Below are 21,344 nucleotides of genomic sequence, written 5' to 3' on the forward strand. Positions count from 1 at the left end.
AATGTGTTCTTGTGAGAGTGTATTTGTGTTGGTGAACCCTATAATAACATGCAGCTGATAGACAGATAATCGATGTTCAATAATTTATCTTTATGTAATATTTTTAGAAACGAGGAAAAAACAGTGGTGACTAGAGAACGCCCCGATAGAGACGCGCATCGCCTTGAGGATCTGTCAAGAACGCCCTGTGAGAGGCGCGCATCGACACCTAGGTGAAAGGTAAAAAATCGTGGAAGACTAGGTCAAACTAAATTAAGTCATGTTTTTCACTACAACTAGTATTTATTTCAGGCCTCACTTTGTTTCTCTGTATTACAGCTAGGAAAGATCGAAAACCGACAATACGACGCGTGAAACTAAGAGGAACAGCTCTCCGAAAAATCAAACTCGCTCGCGGCTAAGTCCTTCGCGGCTCGCGGCTAAGTCCTTCCCGGCTCGCGGTGCTCTCAATATATTAATCTCGCGTGACTTATTCGGAAAATAAAATTGAAGAGAATGCGAATGCCCGATTCTAGGGCCTGTATATGTACTACTCGTTTGGTGACGTCTCGGGGTAAGAGACTACGGTGTTCATGTGAATACGTGAGACCATCACGTGAAACTATTTGGAATGTCATGGTTATCCGAGAGCGTCGTGTGCCGGTCCAGACTATAAATTTGATCGCTCAATAAATGAAATTATCAATCAAATTATATATGCTTGTTATTTCCACGTTCCTTTAAATTTTTTCTGATGTGTCCTATATTCTTTCAATAATAATAATACTAATTTTACCTAACATTATCATTAACATGCGTAGGGGAGACCGGGACAAAGTCGACTTAGGGGCGGAGTCGTTTTTGCAATTATCTCGAAATCTGTATGTTGCGTGAATTCGCCATTAATACTGTAAACATGGCTTATGGTGCCCACGTGACCACGGAGTTTAGTGAGGTTTCGTGACATGTTGTGATTCTTATCGAAGCAAACGTGTTTTCACAGGTCGAAAGTAAAATTTCTTCCGCGTCGAAAGTTTGTAATATCTTAAGTATTATTGTCTCTCCGAATCTCAAAGTAAGTGATTCTAAAGAGTAATGCATGCTGAACACGATTCCAGTGCAGTTTTTTTATTTTCATTGATTTCTATTATTTTATAAGCAACCAAACCTAACACTTGTGTTCGGGGCGAAGTCGTGACCAAACCACCGGAACGGACTCGTCCCAGTGGTTTCACTCTATTTTCCGTTGCAAATGCGTCATTGTATTTCTCAACTGCAGGAAAATGGTACGCACATACCATCGCACGTACAAAAGCACGTACATACTTTAACTGTTTCAGACATTAATAGCGAAAAAAAAATTAATTTTCTTGAAATTATTTTCCGCTTTCCATTTTTCTACTAAAAAACAATGAATAAAGTATATTCTATTATTTTTTATGATCAAAATTATGTATCTTTATTTAAAATTTAGTCCGAGAATGAAGACACGACTCCACCCCGGAAATTTTGACATTTCGATTTTTGCACCTTTGTCGTTTTTACTCTATACCGGTTGAACAAAACGACGTAAACCAAAAATGCTTATATAAATTTTGTAGCCAAGCGTTCACTCTTTACAATGGTATACTATATTTCACTAAAATGATATTTTTGTTGTTAAAAATTGGCACCGAAAATATAGGGCCGACTTCGCCCCGGTCTCCTCTACTACTAACTTATATTTTTACGAATATTTTTTATAATAGCAATGTCATTACTAACGCATGTATTCTACTAAATTTATAATTTCCCAATAATATCAATATTACAAGCAATATCATTCGTATAATGGTCTGGTTACAATAGCCGGCCTTAAGCCGCTGTGCTCACGCATTGGTATATTCGCGGGTTAACTCGAGTTCGTCCCGTAATCAATTTTGTTAGGCGGGCAAATACAGTGCAGGACCGAGAAAGCGGTTCCGCACGTAACACCAAGTATCCATTTAATCAGCCGATTTGTAAAATATGATAAATACGCTTATCTTCAGCATATGGTCAGATGATTGATTTAAAAATAAACAATGACGCCCACATATCTCGCAGAAGCATTCGACTGCGTTTGTGGATTAAAAGTTGACAAGTTTAAACCAGCTTTACTGTTTACCGGCGAATATTGTTTGCTAAGGTTTGTTAGCAAATCCTTTAAATCCCAATATTGCAAGATTTATATGGACAGATTTGTGTGAAATGTTGATTTGTATTTTTTACTACAAAAACAATAATATCAGAAAATTTGCGCGAAGTGGATATGATAAATTGGTAACAACGTCTGATTTTCTTTATCATGTTACTTTATTACTTTACTTTATACTTGTTGTACACCTGTTCTTTTTTTCAAAAAGTGCTTTTTTATGTTTTTGTGGGACATATGCTATAAACATATATATATTTGGGGCATAATAAGTATTTCTTGTATGTAAATCTAAATAATAAAAAAAACAGCAGGTTGTATATATCTGTTTCTAAAAAAAAAAACAGATACACAACAAGTCTAATAAAGAACAATGATTAAGAAAATCAGACGTTACTAATTTATTATATTCACTTGGCGCAAACCTTCTAATATCATTGTTTTTGTAGTAAAAATACAAATAGAATTATAAGCTCAAATTAGATCAAAATTTTTTTTAAATAAAGATTTTGTGTTTAGCGTGTGTACACTTAATGCGTTTTTTTAGCCTTTTCTGAAGATAAGTTTTGTATAAATATATATGTAACAACGTTTTATATTATTAGGTTAGTGCAAAAATAATTGCGGCTTTTAATCTTCAACTTCAAATGTGAATATCTCAGCTCATTGAATGGTCTGTTTATGTTAAGTATAATTTGTGCAATCTCTCTAGTGGTTTTCAGTGGATTCGCATGAATAATAGCTCTTTATTAATCATTATCAACAGCGGCCAACCCGCTTTATCTTCTAAGCTTTCGTTTCTGCTACGGAATTTTTGAGACCAATGTTGAACTGTATGTTACTTAGTTGATATTGCGTGCAATTTCCGAAGCTTTACAACCCAATTTGAACTCACATAATCGTATGAATTTGCTTCTTTTCTATCTTCAATTTGATAGTTTGCAATAACTTCATATACTCTCTAAGAAGGATAGCATGCTAGTATATGTAATAAATAGAAGGAAGTCGGAACTTTACAGTAGTATACCACACATGACCCCAATTAAACTCAACTTTATGTCGAAGTACTGTACCGAAATTCAAAATGATTGCATCTTATTAAGCTTCGCGAAGGTGAGATTTTGTATCTCTTGCGCAGTCAAAAAAATGTCAAACTCTCGTTCCAGAGTTTGTTTAATTTCCACGGCTATCATGGATTCCATTCCAAGTTCGACCAGAGATGAATTTTGACTTATAAACTTCATGTCTTTTATGTCTGTAATATAAAAAATTATTATGATTTTTAATGTATTACTCATAAACTGGTTTGATAAAAAATATAATAAGTATATGCAAAAAGTAAGTTTTCACAACACCTCCACGGAAAGTTCGACTTTCCATGCCTGTAGAGAGGGGCGAAAGTGATCAATTTCATGCCAAGGCGGCATAGCGGGCGGAAAGTAACCACTTTCTTCCCTAGGAAGGAAAGTGACCACTTTCCGTCCTAGGGCGGAAAGTGGTTACTTTTCGCCCTAGGAAAGAAAGTAATTCCTGGCTTGAAATTGACCACTTTTGCCTCTCTCTAGGCATGGAAGTCGAACTTTTCGTAAAGGTATTGTGAAAAATATCGTGTGCACCTCGGGGCGAAAGCTTTTTCAGACTCGTGTGATTTGCCGCCCGAGCCTTCGGCTCGGGCGGCAAACTTCACACTCGTCTGAAAAACGCTACTTTCACCCCTTGGTGCACAATATACTATTATACTTTGAAGCAGATACCTAAAATATTGGCGACAGTTTTTATCAGACTGTTAAATTCAGAAGATATTGTTTTCTTTTTAGCTACGACCATGCTGCTTACAACCGGTCGGCTTTGAATTAAAAATTTATTGAGCTCGTCGAGACAGCAAGATATCGTTTGCTGCAAGATGCCGACGCGGTCGGTAATCAGTTCCTTCCCCTCGTTCTCCTGCATGTCAGCGACGATACCCACGTCACCCACAGATCCCCACTGAATCGCCAATCCGGGTAATCCTTCCTCCGCTCTCTTTTCGCACACCCTCTCCATGATAGAGTTGGCCATACCATAATTAGTCTGTCCAGCGTTTCCTCTACCGCAGGCAGCAGAAGAGAATACCACGAAGTGCCGCAGTTGGGAGCAAATCTTTCTAGAAAGTTTGTCCAATGTTTGCGTTGCTCGAGCCTTCGATTGGAAGGACTCCGCGAAGGTCTCCGCGGTTTGATTCTTCAACATGCTATCCTTCAGCACCACACCGAGATTAAATATTGCGTCCACCGGCGCTTTTCTTTCGGCAGTTTGCAAGAGGTATTCGCAGTCCTTGGGATCAGCGACATCGATATTCTTGATAATCAGCACATTTACACCGTACGACTTCCATAGTCGAACTTTCTTGCGTTGATACCCATTTTTCATTCCCGTTCGCGATATCAACACGACATTCCTGGCGCCTCGAAATATTAACCAATCGGTCAACTCCAAACCAAATCCACCTAGACCTCCCAATATAATATAACTTTTATTTCTGAGACAATAATAGCGACGATATGCGACAATGGGCTTGTCTAGAGGTTTATCCTTTTCCTGGATCTTTATAATTATCTATAAAAATATATATTTATATGTTAAAATTGCACATTGTATGTAAAATAGGTAAGTTCTGTAAAACTATTATGAATAATTCTCTATGCTACTGTTAATCAATACTAGCGTACTTTTCCCATGTGTTTTCCACTCGCCATGTATCTAAAAGCTTCTTCGATTTCTGTTTTTGAAAAAACTTTTACTTGAATTGGTTTAATGACTCCATATTTAAGACCGTCGGCTATCATTTTGGACAACAGCGACTTATACTTGTGATTGCCACGACACATCATATTATCGAGTAGAATTCCATGAAAGCTAATACCTTTCTGAAACACAGACATACCTAGCGGATTGTTAGAAATAAAATCAAATTTGCCGATTTCCAGAAAACGACCATTTTGCGCCAAGCAACGAATGGACGCGATTAACTTTTCTTCTGCCAATGAATTTAACACAATGTCGACGCCGCGACCGTTTGTTTCTCGCATTATCATTTGTTCAAAGCTGGTATCTCGTGAATTTCCAATATGTTTATCCAGAATAATCGGAAACATCTTCTTAATAAAGTTCCGTTTGTCTCTCGTGCCCACAGTAGTGAACACCTCGCATCCTTCTTTGAGAGCGAGGTGAATAGCTGCTTGTCCAATACCGCCAGTACCAGAGTGTATAAGTATTTTATTGCCTTTTTTCATTTTCCCATGTATGTATAAGGCTAAGTAAACCGTGCTGTAAACGCACGGGACCGTCGCCGCCGCTTCGAATGTCCACGCATCGGGTATCTTCCAGCAGAAATCTTTATTTTTTACAACGACGTTTGCAATACAACTAGAAAGAATAATCTTAATTTAGTTTTAATTCTATAATATTACGCAACGTAATTATTTTTTGGAGCATTATTTACTCGGTATCACGGATTCCCATTACACGTTGCCCATTGGCATCGAATCCTACGTATTCAAATCCAAGAGGAGTACATTGAAACCGTCCTCGCGAGATCGCTTGATCAGATACTAATTTACCAGTCGCAAGCATTACATCTTTAAAATTGAGCGATGAGTAAACCACACGCACCAAATCCTCATGACGGGCTTCGACAGATAGACTGTTCTCTATCCAACAAAATGTACCTAGATCACCACGAACCTATACGTGACATATATATAAAACAAAATTTTATATCGTGTGACAATACTCAAAAGACGAAAATACATAATATTACTGTACAATGATAAAGTATATTAATATGGTTTGAAAAGATACGTATGACATACCGTTTGGCATACATGAGCGGTAGGTACGGGTTCGGCTTCCGGTCGTGGTAATCGCAAATGTCTGTATGATCCCCAGGTCTCATTAGATCGCAATACATTAATGAACATATCTTTTTGCAATTGATGTATATAGAAGGGATCCTGTAGAGAAAACTTAGGGACTCGCTCATCTTGAATAAGCACACCTCTAACAAACTCTCCGCCCGGCTCTTTTCTCAAACAGTTAACAAAACCTAATAAACCGCACTCAAAATCTCTCTCTCCAACAATTATAATCCTACTCTTTTTTTCGAGTTTATTCTCATCGCTCACAAGCAGCTTTAGATCCTCCAACCAATTAAAATTATCATTATTTATGTAGACAACAATTCTCTTTTCTATTTGAATTTTCTTTTTCAGAAGCACAATCATTTCTTTGTCGGTGCGCTTTTCAAGAATAACATTTAATTCGTATTGCTGTAAATATTTGGTGTAGTTAACTACGTCGCATTTCTCACGTGACAACAGATAACCACCTTCTCTCAGAAATGATAAAAGTCGTTCTAACGAGGTTTGTTGCTTGGTTAAAAGGTTGAATCCGGCAACTATTAAGGCTTTGTCATCTACAAATGGTTTGTTTAAATCTCTAATTGAAATGTTCTGCGGTAGATCTGCTGGACTAAAACGATTCGGCGATGTTAATACAATGATGTTTGTTTGTATCAATGGCACATTATCAAAAGCCTCAAGCAGCAACGAAGAAGAGAGATATTCTGGTGCGACATCGTCGACATCTTCTACTAGCTCGATGGTTTTCAATTTGATGATTTGATGATCTTCCAGCGCGAGTTGCGCCGATATTCGAATCGCTTCGTTCAAAGAAATCTTAGCGCGATCATGATGAGCTACAAATACGTGTTCTTCGATAACAACATCCTGAGCCAATCTTCGGCGAGAGATCTGAGTGGTTTTAATACCTCGAATCTCTATTCCGCCAGCTATAATCGTGTCTAGTTCTCTGTATATTCGTATCGGTAATGCTGCAATAAGACAAAATAATACGTTTTATATATCACATCAGAGATTTTTTTACGCGACATTCGTCAAAACAAAATAGCTCAACAAGTGATTCAAGAACACTTACTTTTATCCTTGCATGTCGTATCTTCCACGCCAACCACGCTGTTTCGTAGCATCGATGCATGAAGCTTAGGATTGATCACCAACTTCTGAATACTCGTCGTAACACATAATTCCCGGGTATCATACCCAATAACAAACATCTGTATCATAGTATCCATAAACGTTACCCAATTCGTTTTCCAAACAATATGTCCTTTATTGTTTGAAATAGATGCGCTATATAATCTGTGAAACCAGCCGCTGTACTGGTAACCACGCAGTCTCAACTCCTTATAAATATCTCGAGCAGTCATATATTCTTCTTCATTGTTAATTTCCGGCAATAGATCTGTCCGAATCATTTCCTGTTCTGGATTCGATATCTCGTGCACTGTACCTGTCACAACAACGCTATCTCTTTCGGTTATTTCAAACTTCCCATCTGTAATATTTTTATATATTCGATTATTTTACATACATTCTTATACGATTATGCTACTTTAAAATAACTCATCTTATAAATACCTTTCTGTATCGCAATCATCAATTTTACAGCATTACTTTTCGTCAAGTGAGTAGCGCGAATAAAGTTTACATCTCGAAATATTATCGGTATTGTTGTGTATGTTATCCCTTTCATCATACCAAAAGTTTGCCAAATGAGTACAAGATAACTTGTCGCGGGTAGCAAATTTCTTCCATCGATTATATGACCGTGCATATAATAGTAGTCTTCATCGTCGAGTGAAATTTTGACATATCTTTCTCGAGATTTTATGGACATTTGTGTTTCAGAACACGGTATATACCAATCTTTGGAGTGATCCCATCTAATGTGGCATTAGAATGCTTGTTTTTACATTATATAATTACATATATAAGAAATATATATTATTATTTATATATGTAATATATATTTAAATAATAATAACAGATTCGATAATATTAATTTATTACCTAATAAATATAATTATAATTAATAATATATATTATATTAATAAATACAATATAATTATAAATAATATAAAAATATGTATATTTATAATTTCTTTTATGTAGACATCATCTAAATTGCGATTTCAAATAATATCTTGTACCTGATCGATGGGGAAATCATAGGAGTTCCTCGACTAACAGGATATTCCACTGGCGGGTATAAATTAGCAACTTTCGGCTGTAAGCCACAGTTATACAGCCTTCCAATTCCTTGTAAAATTACGTCAATATTTTGTTCAGTGCGTCGAGTCAATACAACGTTCATTACTTCCGAACACAAGGATTCTTTCAGAACGTGCTGCAGAACGCTATCTGGCGCAATTTCGATGGTCACTGCGTTACTTGAAATTAGATGCGTTGTTTGTTCAAAGAGAACGGTATTTAATATACTATGTGTATGATAGTCCGCCGATGATAATTTTGATGCTGAGGTAAACCATTCGGTGCGAGGTACGGAAGTGCTGATCCATTTTGGACTCCGTTTCTTCGGCCGTGATATTACTTTGTTTAAATTAAGCAAAAGTTGAATTTTTACAGATGCGAGATAAAAAGTGTGATACGGTACATTGCAGTGTACCTCTTTCACGTGAATATTATTGATCTAACAATACAAAAGTACAAATTTAATATATGCACATGCGGCAAGTTCGATATTTTAAAGATTATTAAACGAAGTTTTCTATTTGCTTATAAAGTATGAGAGCTATTCAATCCTACCTGCAAGATTTTCATAAATTTTTGCACGGATTCTGCGGGTCCGCTCACAACGCTGCTATTCTCGCTATTGCGACATATTATTTCAATATCCACTGGACACATGTTTCTGAGACACTCGTAATCAAGACTAACAATTGCCATAGAGCTACGAATTATTTTTCTTTCGGCACACGCCAAACCAATAAAATATGCTGATAAAATAGTTTGTTCAATAGTGAGACATCCATCGGCGTACGCGCAACCAAGTTCACCAGCAGAGTGACTAATCATGTAATCCGGAATAATTCCTAATGATGTTAGGAGATCTACTAAACCAATCTACAAATTTATACAAATAATTTTATAGCTGAATTACTTTGAAAAATTCATTTCTAATAAATCAATAAAGTGTGGTGAAATAAATGTAAGTTATGTAAGATGATAATTCCACTGTAGTAGGATAAAATAACATAGAAAGAATTTATATTGCTGATATATTCATCAATAAATATAGTATAATTGACATTATTTTATAGCTTCAAAGTATATTTTACCTGAATAGCGACAATGCCAACAAACGCATGTAACGCGTCTTTGCACACTTTTTCGTCTGTCTTTGTCAAAATATCCGCGACACCTATACCATATGGTTTTAAAGTAACGTCGCACACTCTTATCGCATTTGCAAAGACGTGAAATTTTAATAAATTTCGACCTGATTTTAATTAAAAAAATATATTATTATTTAAATGCTGTAAATAAAGTATGGAATATTAAATACATATATACCCATTCCTGGCCATTGCGAGCCTAAAGCAGAAAATATAAACCAAACAGGTCTTTTCGCATTCTCGCAATTTTGAATTTCTCTTATTGAATCTTGTTGCAAAATATTTAGTATAGTGAATCCTCTCCATAAGTGACCATCTATGCTGTCCGTATAGACGTCGTGTATTAAACGGATATATTCTATATTTATCGGACGATTAGCGACCTATAATCGAAAGTTTTTTAAAGCAAAAAGTATGATATAATGATTAATCACTAAAAAGATCTTGTTGAGATTGGTTTCAAAATGTTTACTAACATCATTTAAGAATAACTTCACTGATTCTTCAGTGCTCCCAGATAATATTACAAGTCTTGGCAAGTCATTACTCGGTGTTCCATTGTTAACTTTTTGTTTGGGGTTCCACTTTAATAACATGTGAACATTAGATCCCCCGAAACCGGAAGAATTGATACCTATATAACCGTTTTTAAGTGGCATCGATTCTTCGACGACACGAACAGTTCCATTTATTAAGGCATCTATATTTCGTGGTGATGTATAATTGATATTTGGTGGAACAAAACCGGTTTCAAATGCTATTATTGCCTTTAAAAATAAATAACAATTATAAAATGTAATAAATATGAATTAAATTATTAGATATTGACTCATATATTATTGATAAATAAGTAGTGATATGCCACGTTTGGTCGAGCTGGATCTTTATAGCTTAATATTATTTTCTTCGTTAGTGAAAAATTAACAAGATTTATATATTTTGACCAAACTGACTTTAATATCGAAGATTCTTACATTAACTCGACGTTTCGACACTGGTTTTGTGTCCTTATCAAGAGATTTCTAAAAAGTATACATAACGAAGTTATTACAAACTGTTGAGATTCCCGTCTGTAGGATCGAAAGGTTCGGTATAGGAAATTATCGAGATCGCGAGATATTGATAATACAACACGAATTTATTGAAGTAAGTGAGTCTATCCGGCGCGCACGGAACGTGAGTACACAACACATGTATCGTGTCCGCGATCGTTCGAAAGAGTGAGGGTCGAGAGACGGACAGGTCTCGATAATACATGTACATGATGCGCGAACGTGCCCAAAAAAAGGAGAAGTATATCGCCGGTACCGGTAGACGTTAGATGTCGTTATAATACAGAAAGAATGCCAATGTACGATGTGCACAGAAATACATATTCAACACTCCCACTCACACAGTACATTCTTCACACTCAAAACATACCAATACACTCTCTCAACATTCTGAATCTATCTTTCCTTAATGCTTTTGTAAATAGAGCTGCGAGCTGCATATCGGTATTTACGTACTTCACATCTATCTCGCCGTTATCGTATTTTTCCCGTATGAAATGATACCGAACACCGATGTGTTTTGTCCTTTTATGAAATTCGGGATTCTTAATGAGGCGTATTGCGCTCTGATTATCCACGTTTAAGACAATCGGACCCTCACATCGGTATTCCATGTCTTTGAGCAGTTGTTTCAACCAAACTGCTTACTTTGCTGCAGTGCATGCCGATACATACTCTGCCTCGGTTGTACTTAATGAAACAATACTTTGTCGTTGTGATCCCCAGATCACTGGACCACCGTTCAATAAAAATATATAACCGGAAGTAGATCGTCGCGTGTCGACGTCGCCCGCATAGTCCGCATTTGAGTACGCAACTGGAAATGAATTCACTCCCTCGCTCCGATAAATTAGTGATAAATCTCTCGTTTCTTTCAGATAGCGAATTATACGTTTTACCACTTCCCAGTGATCTCGAGAATAATTACACAAGTGACGACTGACTACATTTACCGCGTATGATATGTCAGGACGACTTACAATTGCCAAAAAGTTTAAACTTCCGACTGCCTCCTGATAAGGCACTTTCAAGTCAAAATCATTATTTTTCTCAGCAGACGTTAAACTTACATTCGGATCCGCTGGTACGCTCAAAGGTCGCGATTCGATCATATTGAATCGTGCAATAATTTTATCAATATATCTATGTTGATAAATCGACATTGTTTTAATTTTACGATCACGCTCAAATTCTAAGCCCACGAAAATGTTCGATTTCTCGACCGTTATGTCGAATGACTTGCGGAGTGCATCTATGACAACGTTAATTGCATCTATAGTTTTCGCTAAAATTAGACCATCGTCCACATACAATGCGAGGAATACAATTAAACCGTTAATTATACCTTTATAGATGCATTTATCTGCATCGCAAGCCTCAAAATTAAATTGTTTCAAAAATGACTTAAACTTCAAGTTCCAACAGCGCGACGCCTGCTTCAACCCGTACAACGCTTTCACTAGTTTACACGCAACATCTTTACCCTTCACGTTCAACCCACTTGGCACTTTCATGTAGATTTCTTCGGACAGCTCCCCATAGAGGAAAGCCGTTTTGATGTCGAATTGACCGGCCTCCAGATCCATCTCCGTCGCAACAGCCAGCAGGACGCGCAGACTGTCGTACCTTACGACAGGGGAAAACGTCTCCTTGTAGTCGACTCCTGCTTGCTGCGAAAAACCTCTAGCACAGAGGCGTGCCTTGTAACGTTGAATGTCACCGGACGGTGACCTTTTGACCTTGAAGATCCAACGAGAATCGATGGTCTTCTTCTCCTTGGGAAGTGGAACAACGGACCAAGTTCCATTTTTCTCATGAGCGTCGAGCTCATCTTGGATAGCGCGCTGCCATTCCGTTGCGTCTTTACCGTTAACGGCTTCGTTGTATGTAGTTGGCTCATGAAATTCGACAAAATGCGCTTCGAATCTCTCGGGAGGATGCACTAATTGACGATCTCTCAATCGGGGCAATCTGTCATGCCCTTGCACTTGCTCACCAGTCACTCCCACTGGAATGACGTCGTCTTCTTCTGCTGGAGCGATGTCATCTTCTTCTGCCGGAACAGGAACCGCTTTCGCCGGTATCTTGAACTCGATGTCGACTGCGTCTCTTTTCTTGCTATCACACGTCGATGTCTCGTCGAACGTGACGTCTCTGCTGACGTAGAGTTTCTTCGACGAGGAATCATAGAGTCGATAATTTCGCGACTCTCCTTGATAGCCAACCAAAATTGCTTTTTTGGCTTTTGGATCCAGTTTTGTTCGCTGTATTTTCGGTACATGCGAGTAGGCTTCTGATCCAAACACCCTGATGTGCGAAAGATCGGGCCTTTTGCCGTGCCAGATCTCATATGGTGTTGCTCTCTCAACTTGAGATGTCGCCGTCTTGTTAATGACGTAGATTGCCGTGTTGACGGCTTCTGCCCATAAAAATCGTGGTAAACCCTTGGCCTCGAGCATCGTTAAAGCTGATTCGACAATTGTCCGATTGTCGCGTTCTGATCGCCCATTCTGCTCCGGTGTGTATGGTGCCGTAGTTTCCAGTTGGATACCTCTTTCTGCCAGGAACAGCCTCATTGGATTGTTTATATATTCGCGTCCGTTATCGACCCTGAGGGTTTTGATTGGTTTATTAAATTTATTTTTCACCAACTGTTCGTACTCACGAAAGCGATCTAGCACATCTGACTTATGCTTAATGAAATAAACGTGTCGATACCCGGACGCATCATCCTTGAAGGACACGTATAATCTCGCTCCTCCCAGGGAACTCACTGACATGGGGCCGCATACATCGCTATGGATGAATTCACCTGGCTCCCGTCTCGTTCGTGTTTTGTTTTTCGGAAATGTGAGTCGATGTGATTTTCCGATTTGACATGGCGCACAAAAGAAATCTTTTGTATCATCTATTTTCATGCCGTTAGTCAACTTGACCGAATTCTGTACTGCTTGCTTGTTTATATGACCCAAGCGGTCGTGCCAAAGTCGCAGGCTGTTTTTCTCCGTCGTCGTCGCGTGTACTTCGTCTTGGACTTTGCTCGCTGGTTCGATGTACAGTCTGTACAATTGGTTGCTCTGCTTGACACCCTCTATAATGGCTTTACCATCACGTACAATTTGAATGGATTCTTTTGTGAGCACCACTTTCAAGCCTTTTTCCGTGCACAGCTCGAGAGAAAATAAATTCTTTCGAAAATTCAGGACATACGCCACGTTTTCGATATTAAAGTTTAGCCATTGTCCATTAACCAAACTTTTGATTGGCACTGTACCGGAACCATTCACCGCGCACGCGCCATCGTCACCGAGAATGATGGATCCCGAGCACTCTTTGAAATTTGAGAACCAATCACGACGAAATGTTATATAGCGCGAACACGCACTATCTCCGTACCACGTGTCTCGAGTATCGTTATTCAAGAATCGTTCTTTTTCGCGATTTACAGCATTTAACGCGAACATGTCCTTTGGCTCGAAACTCTCAACAGCGACGAGTGCACTCACGTTGGCTTCGCCATCTTTGTCACCGTTATCACTCTTCCGTTTCCGACACGATCTGATCAAATGCCCGGTTATACCGCAATAATAGCATTTGACTGTCTTGTTCGATTTTTTACACGAATTTCCTTTCCCCGTTTTCTTCGTGCTTGATGCGTTTCGATCTACTGCACTCAAAGCAGCAGCTTTGTCATCGTCATTCGTTAGTCTGTTCTCTTCCTTGATTAACCGTTCACGTAAATTATCAACTGTTTGATATTCCAAGGGCACACTGTCCCATGCGGTCACCAACGCGTTAAACTTCGAAGGAAGACTACCGAGTATCTTGGCCATCAATGCCGTGTTCGAGATCCGTTCTCCAAGGTCTCTAAGTTGACGTGTCATGTTCTCAACCTTCGCTATGTGTTGAGCCACACTGTCACACGAGCTCATGCTGTAAGCATGAAATTTCTGATTCAAATGTAATAAATTCGACGCTGAAGTCTGTTCGTGGATACTTGTGAGTTTATCCCATATCCCTTTAGCAGTGTCACACGTAATTAAGTATTCGAGTTGCGAATACTCGACTGTTGTGGAGATTAAGCACATAGCGGCAGCATTGTTCGTCGTCCAGGCGGCAAATGTGGCGTCCATGGGTTTCGGTGGAACTATCGTTCCATCTACGTAGCCTTTGAGCTCCTTTGCCACCAACGCAGTGGTAATCTGGAATTTCCAGAGCTGGAAATTTGTACCGTCAAATTTCGTAATCTGCTTAACGTCGACGTTGGCCATTGCTTATATCCCGCTATAAATTTGTCCACGATTTCTGCTCTTTCCGTCACTATAGCGCACGGAGGAGTCCCGTTTGTTCGAACGAAAATGGCGCAACCACGTTGTCGTTAACGAGTCGCCCGTTCACTTTCTCGATGGCACCTATGAAACTCACTCGCACAATTTTCCGACACCGAAACCAGACACCGTGCCTGGGCCCATAACCTGTTGAGATTCCCGTCTGTAGGATCGAAAGGTTCGGTATAGGAAATTATCGAGATCGCGAGATATTGATAATACAACACGAATTTATTGAAGTAAGTGAGTCTATCCGGCGCGCACGGAACGTGAGTACACAACACATGTATCGTGTCCGCGATCGTTCGAAAGAATGAGGGTCGAGAGACGGACAGGTCTCAATAATACATGTACATGATGCGCGAACGTGCCCAAAAAAAGGGGAAGTATATCGCCGGTACCGGTAGACGTTAGATGTCGTTATAATACAGAAAGAATGCCAATGTACGATGTGCACAGAAATACATATTCAACACAAACACATCGTTACAGAAACGAATGTCGCACAAGGAACAATTAAAAAAGAAATATCTACTTATCTCATCATGTTCACGAATTATTTTAGCCAAAAAACCAGTGTCGAAACGTCGAGTTAATGTAAGAATCTTCGATATTAAAGTCAGTTTGGTCAAAATATATAAATCTTTTTAATATTGTTTTTGTGTGAATTTATATACTTTTTTCACTAAAACTGAGTGCCGATTATTCGTCAGTCTTGAAACACAGTTTTTCGTTGGAACAATAAGTTCAACATATTTAAATTGATTTAATTTATTGGTGTTAATGAATCAGCATCATTTAAGTCACTGTAAAAAATTTTTAACTTAAAATAAACTTAAAATAAATCCACAAAAAAATCCAGCTCAACCAAAGATGGTACATCTTTATTTGTCAAAATTATTTATCGATCAAAATTTTACTTACCGTATATTATATGGAGGGGTAAAAGCCATAGTGGTGTAAGTTAAATTTTTTAAAATATTGACTTGTGTGCATAGATACAATTTATACATACATTGTATAGATTGCATCTATGCACACAAATCAATATTTTAAAAAAGTTTGACACACCACTACGGTTTTTACCCCTCCATATGTACCTAATTATGTTAATTCTAGAGATAACTGTGTAATAGAATCTAATAGAAGGTCTCGCGATCCTTTAACCTTCGTGCTCGAGTACGAACTTGTCAAACAATTTTTACGTATAATAAATCTTTCTGTGTGCGTGCGTGCGTTTGTATTGCGTAAAATAAACATAAATTTTAAAATAATAAATAAATGCGAAAATTACTTGTTTTACCTTAGCGATTTGAGTAAAACCACTTGCAGCTTCAGTATGACCAAGATTGGATTTTACGGAGCCGATCATTAATGGAGTTTTTCTATTCTTGCACAAAGCGTTAGAAATAGCATTGACTTCTAGAGGATCGCCGATTTTAGTACCGGTACCATGTGCTTCAATGTAATCTAAGCAAGATGTTGATATTCTGCACTCATCGTAAAATTCCGTTAGCAAAGTACTTTGCACAAGCATCGATGGATGTGTTATTCCTTCTTCCTTGTAACCATCGTTGTTTGTTTTAATATGAGGACATATAGCATAAATCCTTTTTGCATTCTTTGCTTTTTGAAGGTATATCACTCCTATCGTTTCGCTACGTGAATAACCGTTTGCAGCGATATCAAAAGGTCTGCAGTAACCGTTGGGTGACAAAGCACCTAAAAAATAAAAATATGGTATGCATCTCTTAATATATTCCATATATATATATATCTCTCTATATATTCCATATATATATATATATATATATATATATATATATATATTGTTACGCTCGTCGAGTAAGCTCGCCGCCGTAACACTATCGCGCACTCCACACTCGCGCACGTATTTCGCGGAACTCGCAAAAGGAAAGAGAACTCAAAAGAACTTAAGAAATGCGTTTATTCCAAGCTCGTAAAACAGAACGCGTGCGGATTCCAAAAATCCGCCAGACAGAAAATCAATAAATCCATCAACAAACTGCCGTTGTCAAGGAGCGCGCTTCCCAGCTTTCCGCGACTTCTCTACTCAGTGTCCAGCACGGGCGTAACATTGTCCCCCTCTTCTTAAGTTGTCGTCCCGACAACTAGAGGAAAGTTGCAAGCAGTTTCTTTCTCTTAGATTTCCGGGAACTTGAAACGCTTCCTGCTCTACCTCGAGTTAAGCTGCGAGTTAAGGAGCTTCGTTTCTTCCCTCAATCCAAAAAACGCTTCTTTCCACGTGTAAACCTCTTCAACGTCGGCTTTCCTTCTGCTACCAGCGCTGTCCTCTTGAGAGTCTTCGGACTGGAGGGGGAAGCTTTCGTGGACCCTGCGTTTCGCAAGACTCCCCAGTCCCCGCCTTGGCATTTGCCCTAAGTTTCACGGAAAAACCACGATCAAAAACCGTGGGCAAGGCGGTCTTCTTTCAGCTAATATTTTCGCTTGATGTTGTTAGGCACCATCTTCCCGGAAAAGTAGCTGAAAGTAACAACAAAAGAAAAATATATTTTTCTTAAAAACCTAAAAATTAATTAAATGAATTGAAATTTTTCGGGCTCCGCGCTCCGGATGAAAATCGTGATTCAAAAGGAATTACCTCTCATAAAAAGTAGCTAATCTATCTAAATGAACGACTTTGTTCTTATGCCGTTTAGACCTACGAATGCAATAAACTACATCATTTATTCTTTTAACGACTTCAAAAGGACCTTCCCAATTACTTTGTAACTTAGGAGTTATTCCTATTTTTCTTCGAGGATTAAATAACCAGACCTTTTGCCCAGGCTCATAGCATAATTGTCTATCTTTCCGATCATAAAACGCCTTGGCTTTTTTAGACTTAATTTCCATACGTTGACATACAATGTTATGAATAAGATCCATTTTTCCTTTCAAGTGACGGAAATATTCTCTTTCCGAAGGAATAGTCTCAGAACCAGGAGGATGTCCGCGAAGTAGATCCAAGGGTAATCTTAACTCCCGACCTAAATGCAATTCAGAAGGAGTAAAACCAGTAGTTTCAGTGTTTAGAAGACCTATACGCCAACAACCCTAATGGAATCCAACAATCCCAATCTCGTTGATTTTCAGCAACAAACTTTGCCAGATAATTTAACAACGTCTGATGTTGACGTTCCACCTGACCATTGGATTGAGGGTGAAATGGAGTAGTTCTTGTTTTTTTATTTCCCAATAACTGAGTTAGTTCCAAGAATAATCAAGATTCAAAATTTTTTCCTTGGTCAGTATGTAATTTCAAAGAAATGCCGTATCTAGAAACCACTTGACTCAAGAAAACTTCGCAATCGTTTTAGCCCTAATATTTTCAAGCAAAAAGCTTCCACCCATTTCGTGAAACAGTCCGTAACCACCAACAGATATTTATTTCTCGAAGAAGAAATTGGAAGGGGACCAAGAACATCCATTTGAATTCTTTCGAAAGACGCACTGACATTGTAAATTTGCATAGAAGACTTTCCTTTATCAGATGGCCCTCTCTTTGAAACGCAAACTTTACAAGTCCTACACCAATGATCGACATCCTGCTTACAGAAAGCCCAATAAAAATGTTTCCGGATCTCCTCTAAGGTCTTATTGACACCAAAATAACCACCTGTGGAAGAGTCATGAGCTTCTTCTAAAATTCGCGAAATCATTCCTCGAGGAACTATAGTTTGAAAAACAACGAAACATAAATTTGGAGACTCCCATTTCCTACACAAAATCCCGTCTTTAATCACCAGGGAATCCCATTGGAGCCAATAGTCCTTAGCAGTCGAATTTCTCTGAGCTATTTCTTGACGAAGAGGTCGCCTATTCTCCTCTTTTCCGCGATAAATTCCTACAATTGAAGGGTCCTCCAATTGCATTCTTTTCCAGTCCGCAGATTCAATTTCTTTGAAGATTATTTTTCTAACATCTCCTCTTACAATACTTTCTTCCCCCATCTGCACTTTATCACAATATCTGCAGTTTCCTTCCGCACATGGACGCCTAGACAACGCGTCAGCGTTTGCGTGCACCTTTTCTGCTCGGTGCTTGACTACGAAATTAAATTGTTGTAGGCGTTCCATCTAACGTGTTAACTGCCCTTCTAGATTTTTAAAAGACATCAACCAGCGTAACGAAATATGATCCGTTCTAACCGAGAATTCACGTCCATATAAATAGTGATAGAAGGTCTTCAAAGCCTCCACCAAAGCTAACAGCTCCCGATGAGTTACGCAATAGTTCCTTTCAGACTTGCTCAAAACCCGACAATAATAAGCTAAGACCCTCTCCCTACTATCCTGAATTTGAGAAAGTACCGCGCCCAGCCGTGATTTGAAGCGTCAGTATCAAGAATAAATTCCCCTTTTTCTATTGGAAAAGCTAAAATAAGAGGAGAAATTAAGTTTTGTTTAAGCTTCTCAAAAGCTTCTTGACAACGCCCATCCCACACAAAAGAGGGGTGTCAATAAGGCCGTTTTTTGGCCTACGTCAGAATCGCTCCAAACTGTGGTATTTTTTTCCTACCGATGTAGCTTACAACCTCCTAGAACCGTTTGCTGTCCGAGCAATTAGAGGCTGAGAACGGGCAACTTGAAATCTCAAAAATCAATGAAGTTTTTCACATGGTGGTAGTGCCGGTCTCATTTCAGCATGCCATTGGAAAGGACGGAGAAAGGGAGGGTGGGGGAGGGAAAGAGGGAGAGCGGGAGATAGAGGAGGGAGGAAAGGAGAGAATGGGGAAGTAGAGGGAAAGAGAGGGAGGCAAAAATGGGAGAGGTTCACTGGCGCACAGTACAATTGCGCACGTTGCAATTGCACACAGTACTATTGGACACATAAAGTCGCGCACCGTACAATCGCGCACCGTACAATCGCGCACAATTTGTTTGGACACATTTCATTGGCGCACAGTACAATTGGACACCGTTGCTTTTGGACACAACACATATTATTAACTTATTTAAATAAATAAACGTATGTTGCATTGGACACGGTTTTTGCGCACCGTACGATCGCGCACCGTACAATCGCGCACCGTACAATTGCGCACCGTACAATCGCGCACCGTATGTACAATCGCGCACCGTACAATCGCGCACCGTTCAATCGCGCACCGTATGTACAATCGCGCACCGTACAATCGCGCACCGTATGTACAATCGCGCACCGTACAATCGCGCACCGTTCAATCGCGCACCGTATGTACAATTGCGCACCGTACATTCTTGCACCGTTCAATCGCGCACCGTACAATCGCGCACCGTACAATTGCGCACCGTACAATCGCGCACCGTTCAATCGCGCACCGTATGTACAATTGCGCACCGTACAATCGCGCATCGTACAATTGCGCACCGTACAATCGGGCACTTTATGTTGTAAAGCGAGTTCCACGCTTTCAACCACGGGGGGGGTGCGAGCCTTCGGCCCTCCCTCGCATCGCCTCATCTGTGTGTGTGTGTGTGTGTGTGTGTGTCCACGCGGAACGAGGTACCACATGGGTTCATGACGCGCTTTACAACTTAGCATGTACTTTGTAAGTTGTAAAGCGAGTTCCACGCTTTCAACCACGGGGGGGGTGCGAGGGGGGGCCGAAGGCTCGTCTGTGTGTGTGTGTGTGTGTGTGTGTGTGTGTGTGTGTGTGTGTGTGTGTGTGTGTGTGTGTGTGTGAGACATGCTGAAATGAGACCGGCACTACCACCATGTGAAAAAATCCATTGATTTTTGAGATTTCAAGTTGCCCGTTCTCAGCCTCTAATTGCTCGGACAGCAAACGGTTCTAGGAGATTGTAAGCTACATCGGTAGGAAGAAAATACCACAGTTTGGAGCGATTCTGACGTAAGCCAAAAAACGGCCTTATTGACACCCCTCCTTTCTAAGATTCTCAGTTAAAGAAAATAATGGCTTAGCAATAAGAGAAAATCCCTTCACAAATTTCCTATAATAAGAGCAGAGTCCCAAGAAACTTCGCACTTGCTTCTTATTTTGAGGAATAGGCCACTCTTGAACGGTCTTAATTTTCTCCGAATCAATGGAGATTCCTCTTTTTGAAACGACATGGCTTAAGTATTTCACTTTTCTCCCGAAGAAAGTACATTTTTTTGGATTGAGTTTTAAAGGACCCCGGGCCCAGCCATAGGGAAAATGGATTTTGGTCAAATTGGTTGAAACTGCAGTATGTTGTACTTCATAATCTCTTGATCAAAAGTGTTATTGGGCACTAAGTCCGAAACCATCTACTTTTCGAGTTATCAGACGTTGAACATGGTAACAATGAGGATATTGGGAATATTCTATTTTAGAGTATCCACGGCAATAATTCTTTAGGGTCGCATTTTTATGTGTGTGTGTGTGTGTGTGTGTGCGTGCGTGCGTGTGTGTGTGCGTGGGTATGTGTGTGTGAGTTTGTCTGTATGAGCGTGTGCGTATGAGTGCGTGCGTGCGTCTGCGTGTGCGTGTGTGTGCGCGCGCGAGTGTGCGTGAGTATGTGTGTGGGTATATGTGTGTGGGTATGTCCGTATGAGCGTGTGAGCGTGTG

General features: G+C 39.4%; 1 protein-coding gene across 2 annotated transcripts in view; it reads right to left on the bottom strand.

Moving 5' to 3' along the window:
- Positions 1–1,654: 1,654 nt before the first annotated feature.
- Positions 1,655–21,344, bottom strand: part of LOC112463625 (fatty acid synthase-like) — a 138,274-nt gene continuing 118,584 nt past the window's right edge. For both annotated transcript variants that reach the window (XM_025030118.1, XM_025030117.1), the window contains 13 exons: positions 16,091–16,509; positions 9,884–10,174; positions 9,586–9,790; positions 9,351–9,511; positions 8,818–9,135; positions 8,202–8,701; positions 7,630–7,934; positions 7,127–7,546; positions 6,004–7,022; positions 5,634–5,875; positions 4,861–5,557; positions 3,907–4,747; positions 1,655–3,407 (listed from right to left, as the gene is read on the bottom strand). In XM_025030118.1, coding sequence (XP_024885886.1) covers positions 3,232–3,407; positions 3,907–4,747; positions 4,861–5,557; positions 5,634–5,875; positions 6,004–7,022; positions 7,127–7,546; positions 7,630–7,934; positions 8,202–8,701; positions 8,818–9,135; positions 9,351–9,511; positions 9,586–9,790; positions 9,884–10,174; positions 16,091–16,509 — 5,594 coding nt within the window. In that variant the 3' untranslated portion in view covers positions 1,655–3,231. The remainder of the gene's footprint in view (positions 3,408–3,906; positions 4,748–4,860; positions 5,558–5,633; positions 5,876–6,003; positions 7,023–7,126; positions 7,547–7,629; positions 7,935–8,201; positions 8,702–8,817; positions 9,136–9,350; positions 9,512–9,585; positions 9,791–9,883; positions 10,175–16,090; positions 16,510–21,344) is intronic.

Source organism: Temnothorax curvispinosus, unplaced genomic scaffold (genome assembly GCF_003070985.1).
Source record: "Temnothorax curvispinosus isolate PA1 unplaced genomic scaffold, ASM307098v1 QBEX01013471.1, whole genome shotgun sequence".
Taxonomy (NCBI): domain Eukaryota; kingdom Metazoa; phylum Arthropoda; class Insecta; order Hymenoptera; family Formicidae; genus Temnothorax; species Temnothorax curvispinosus.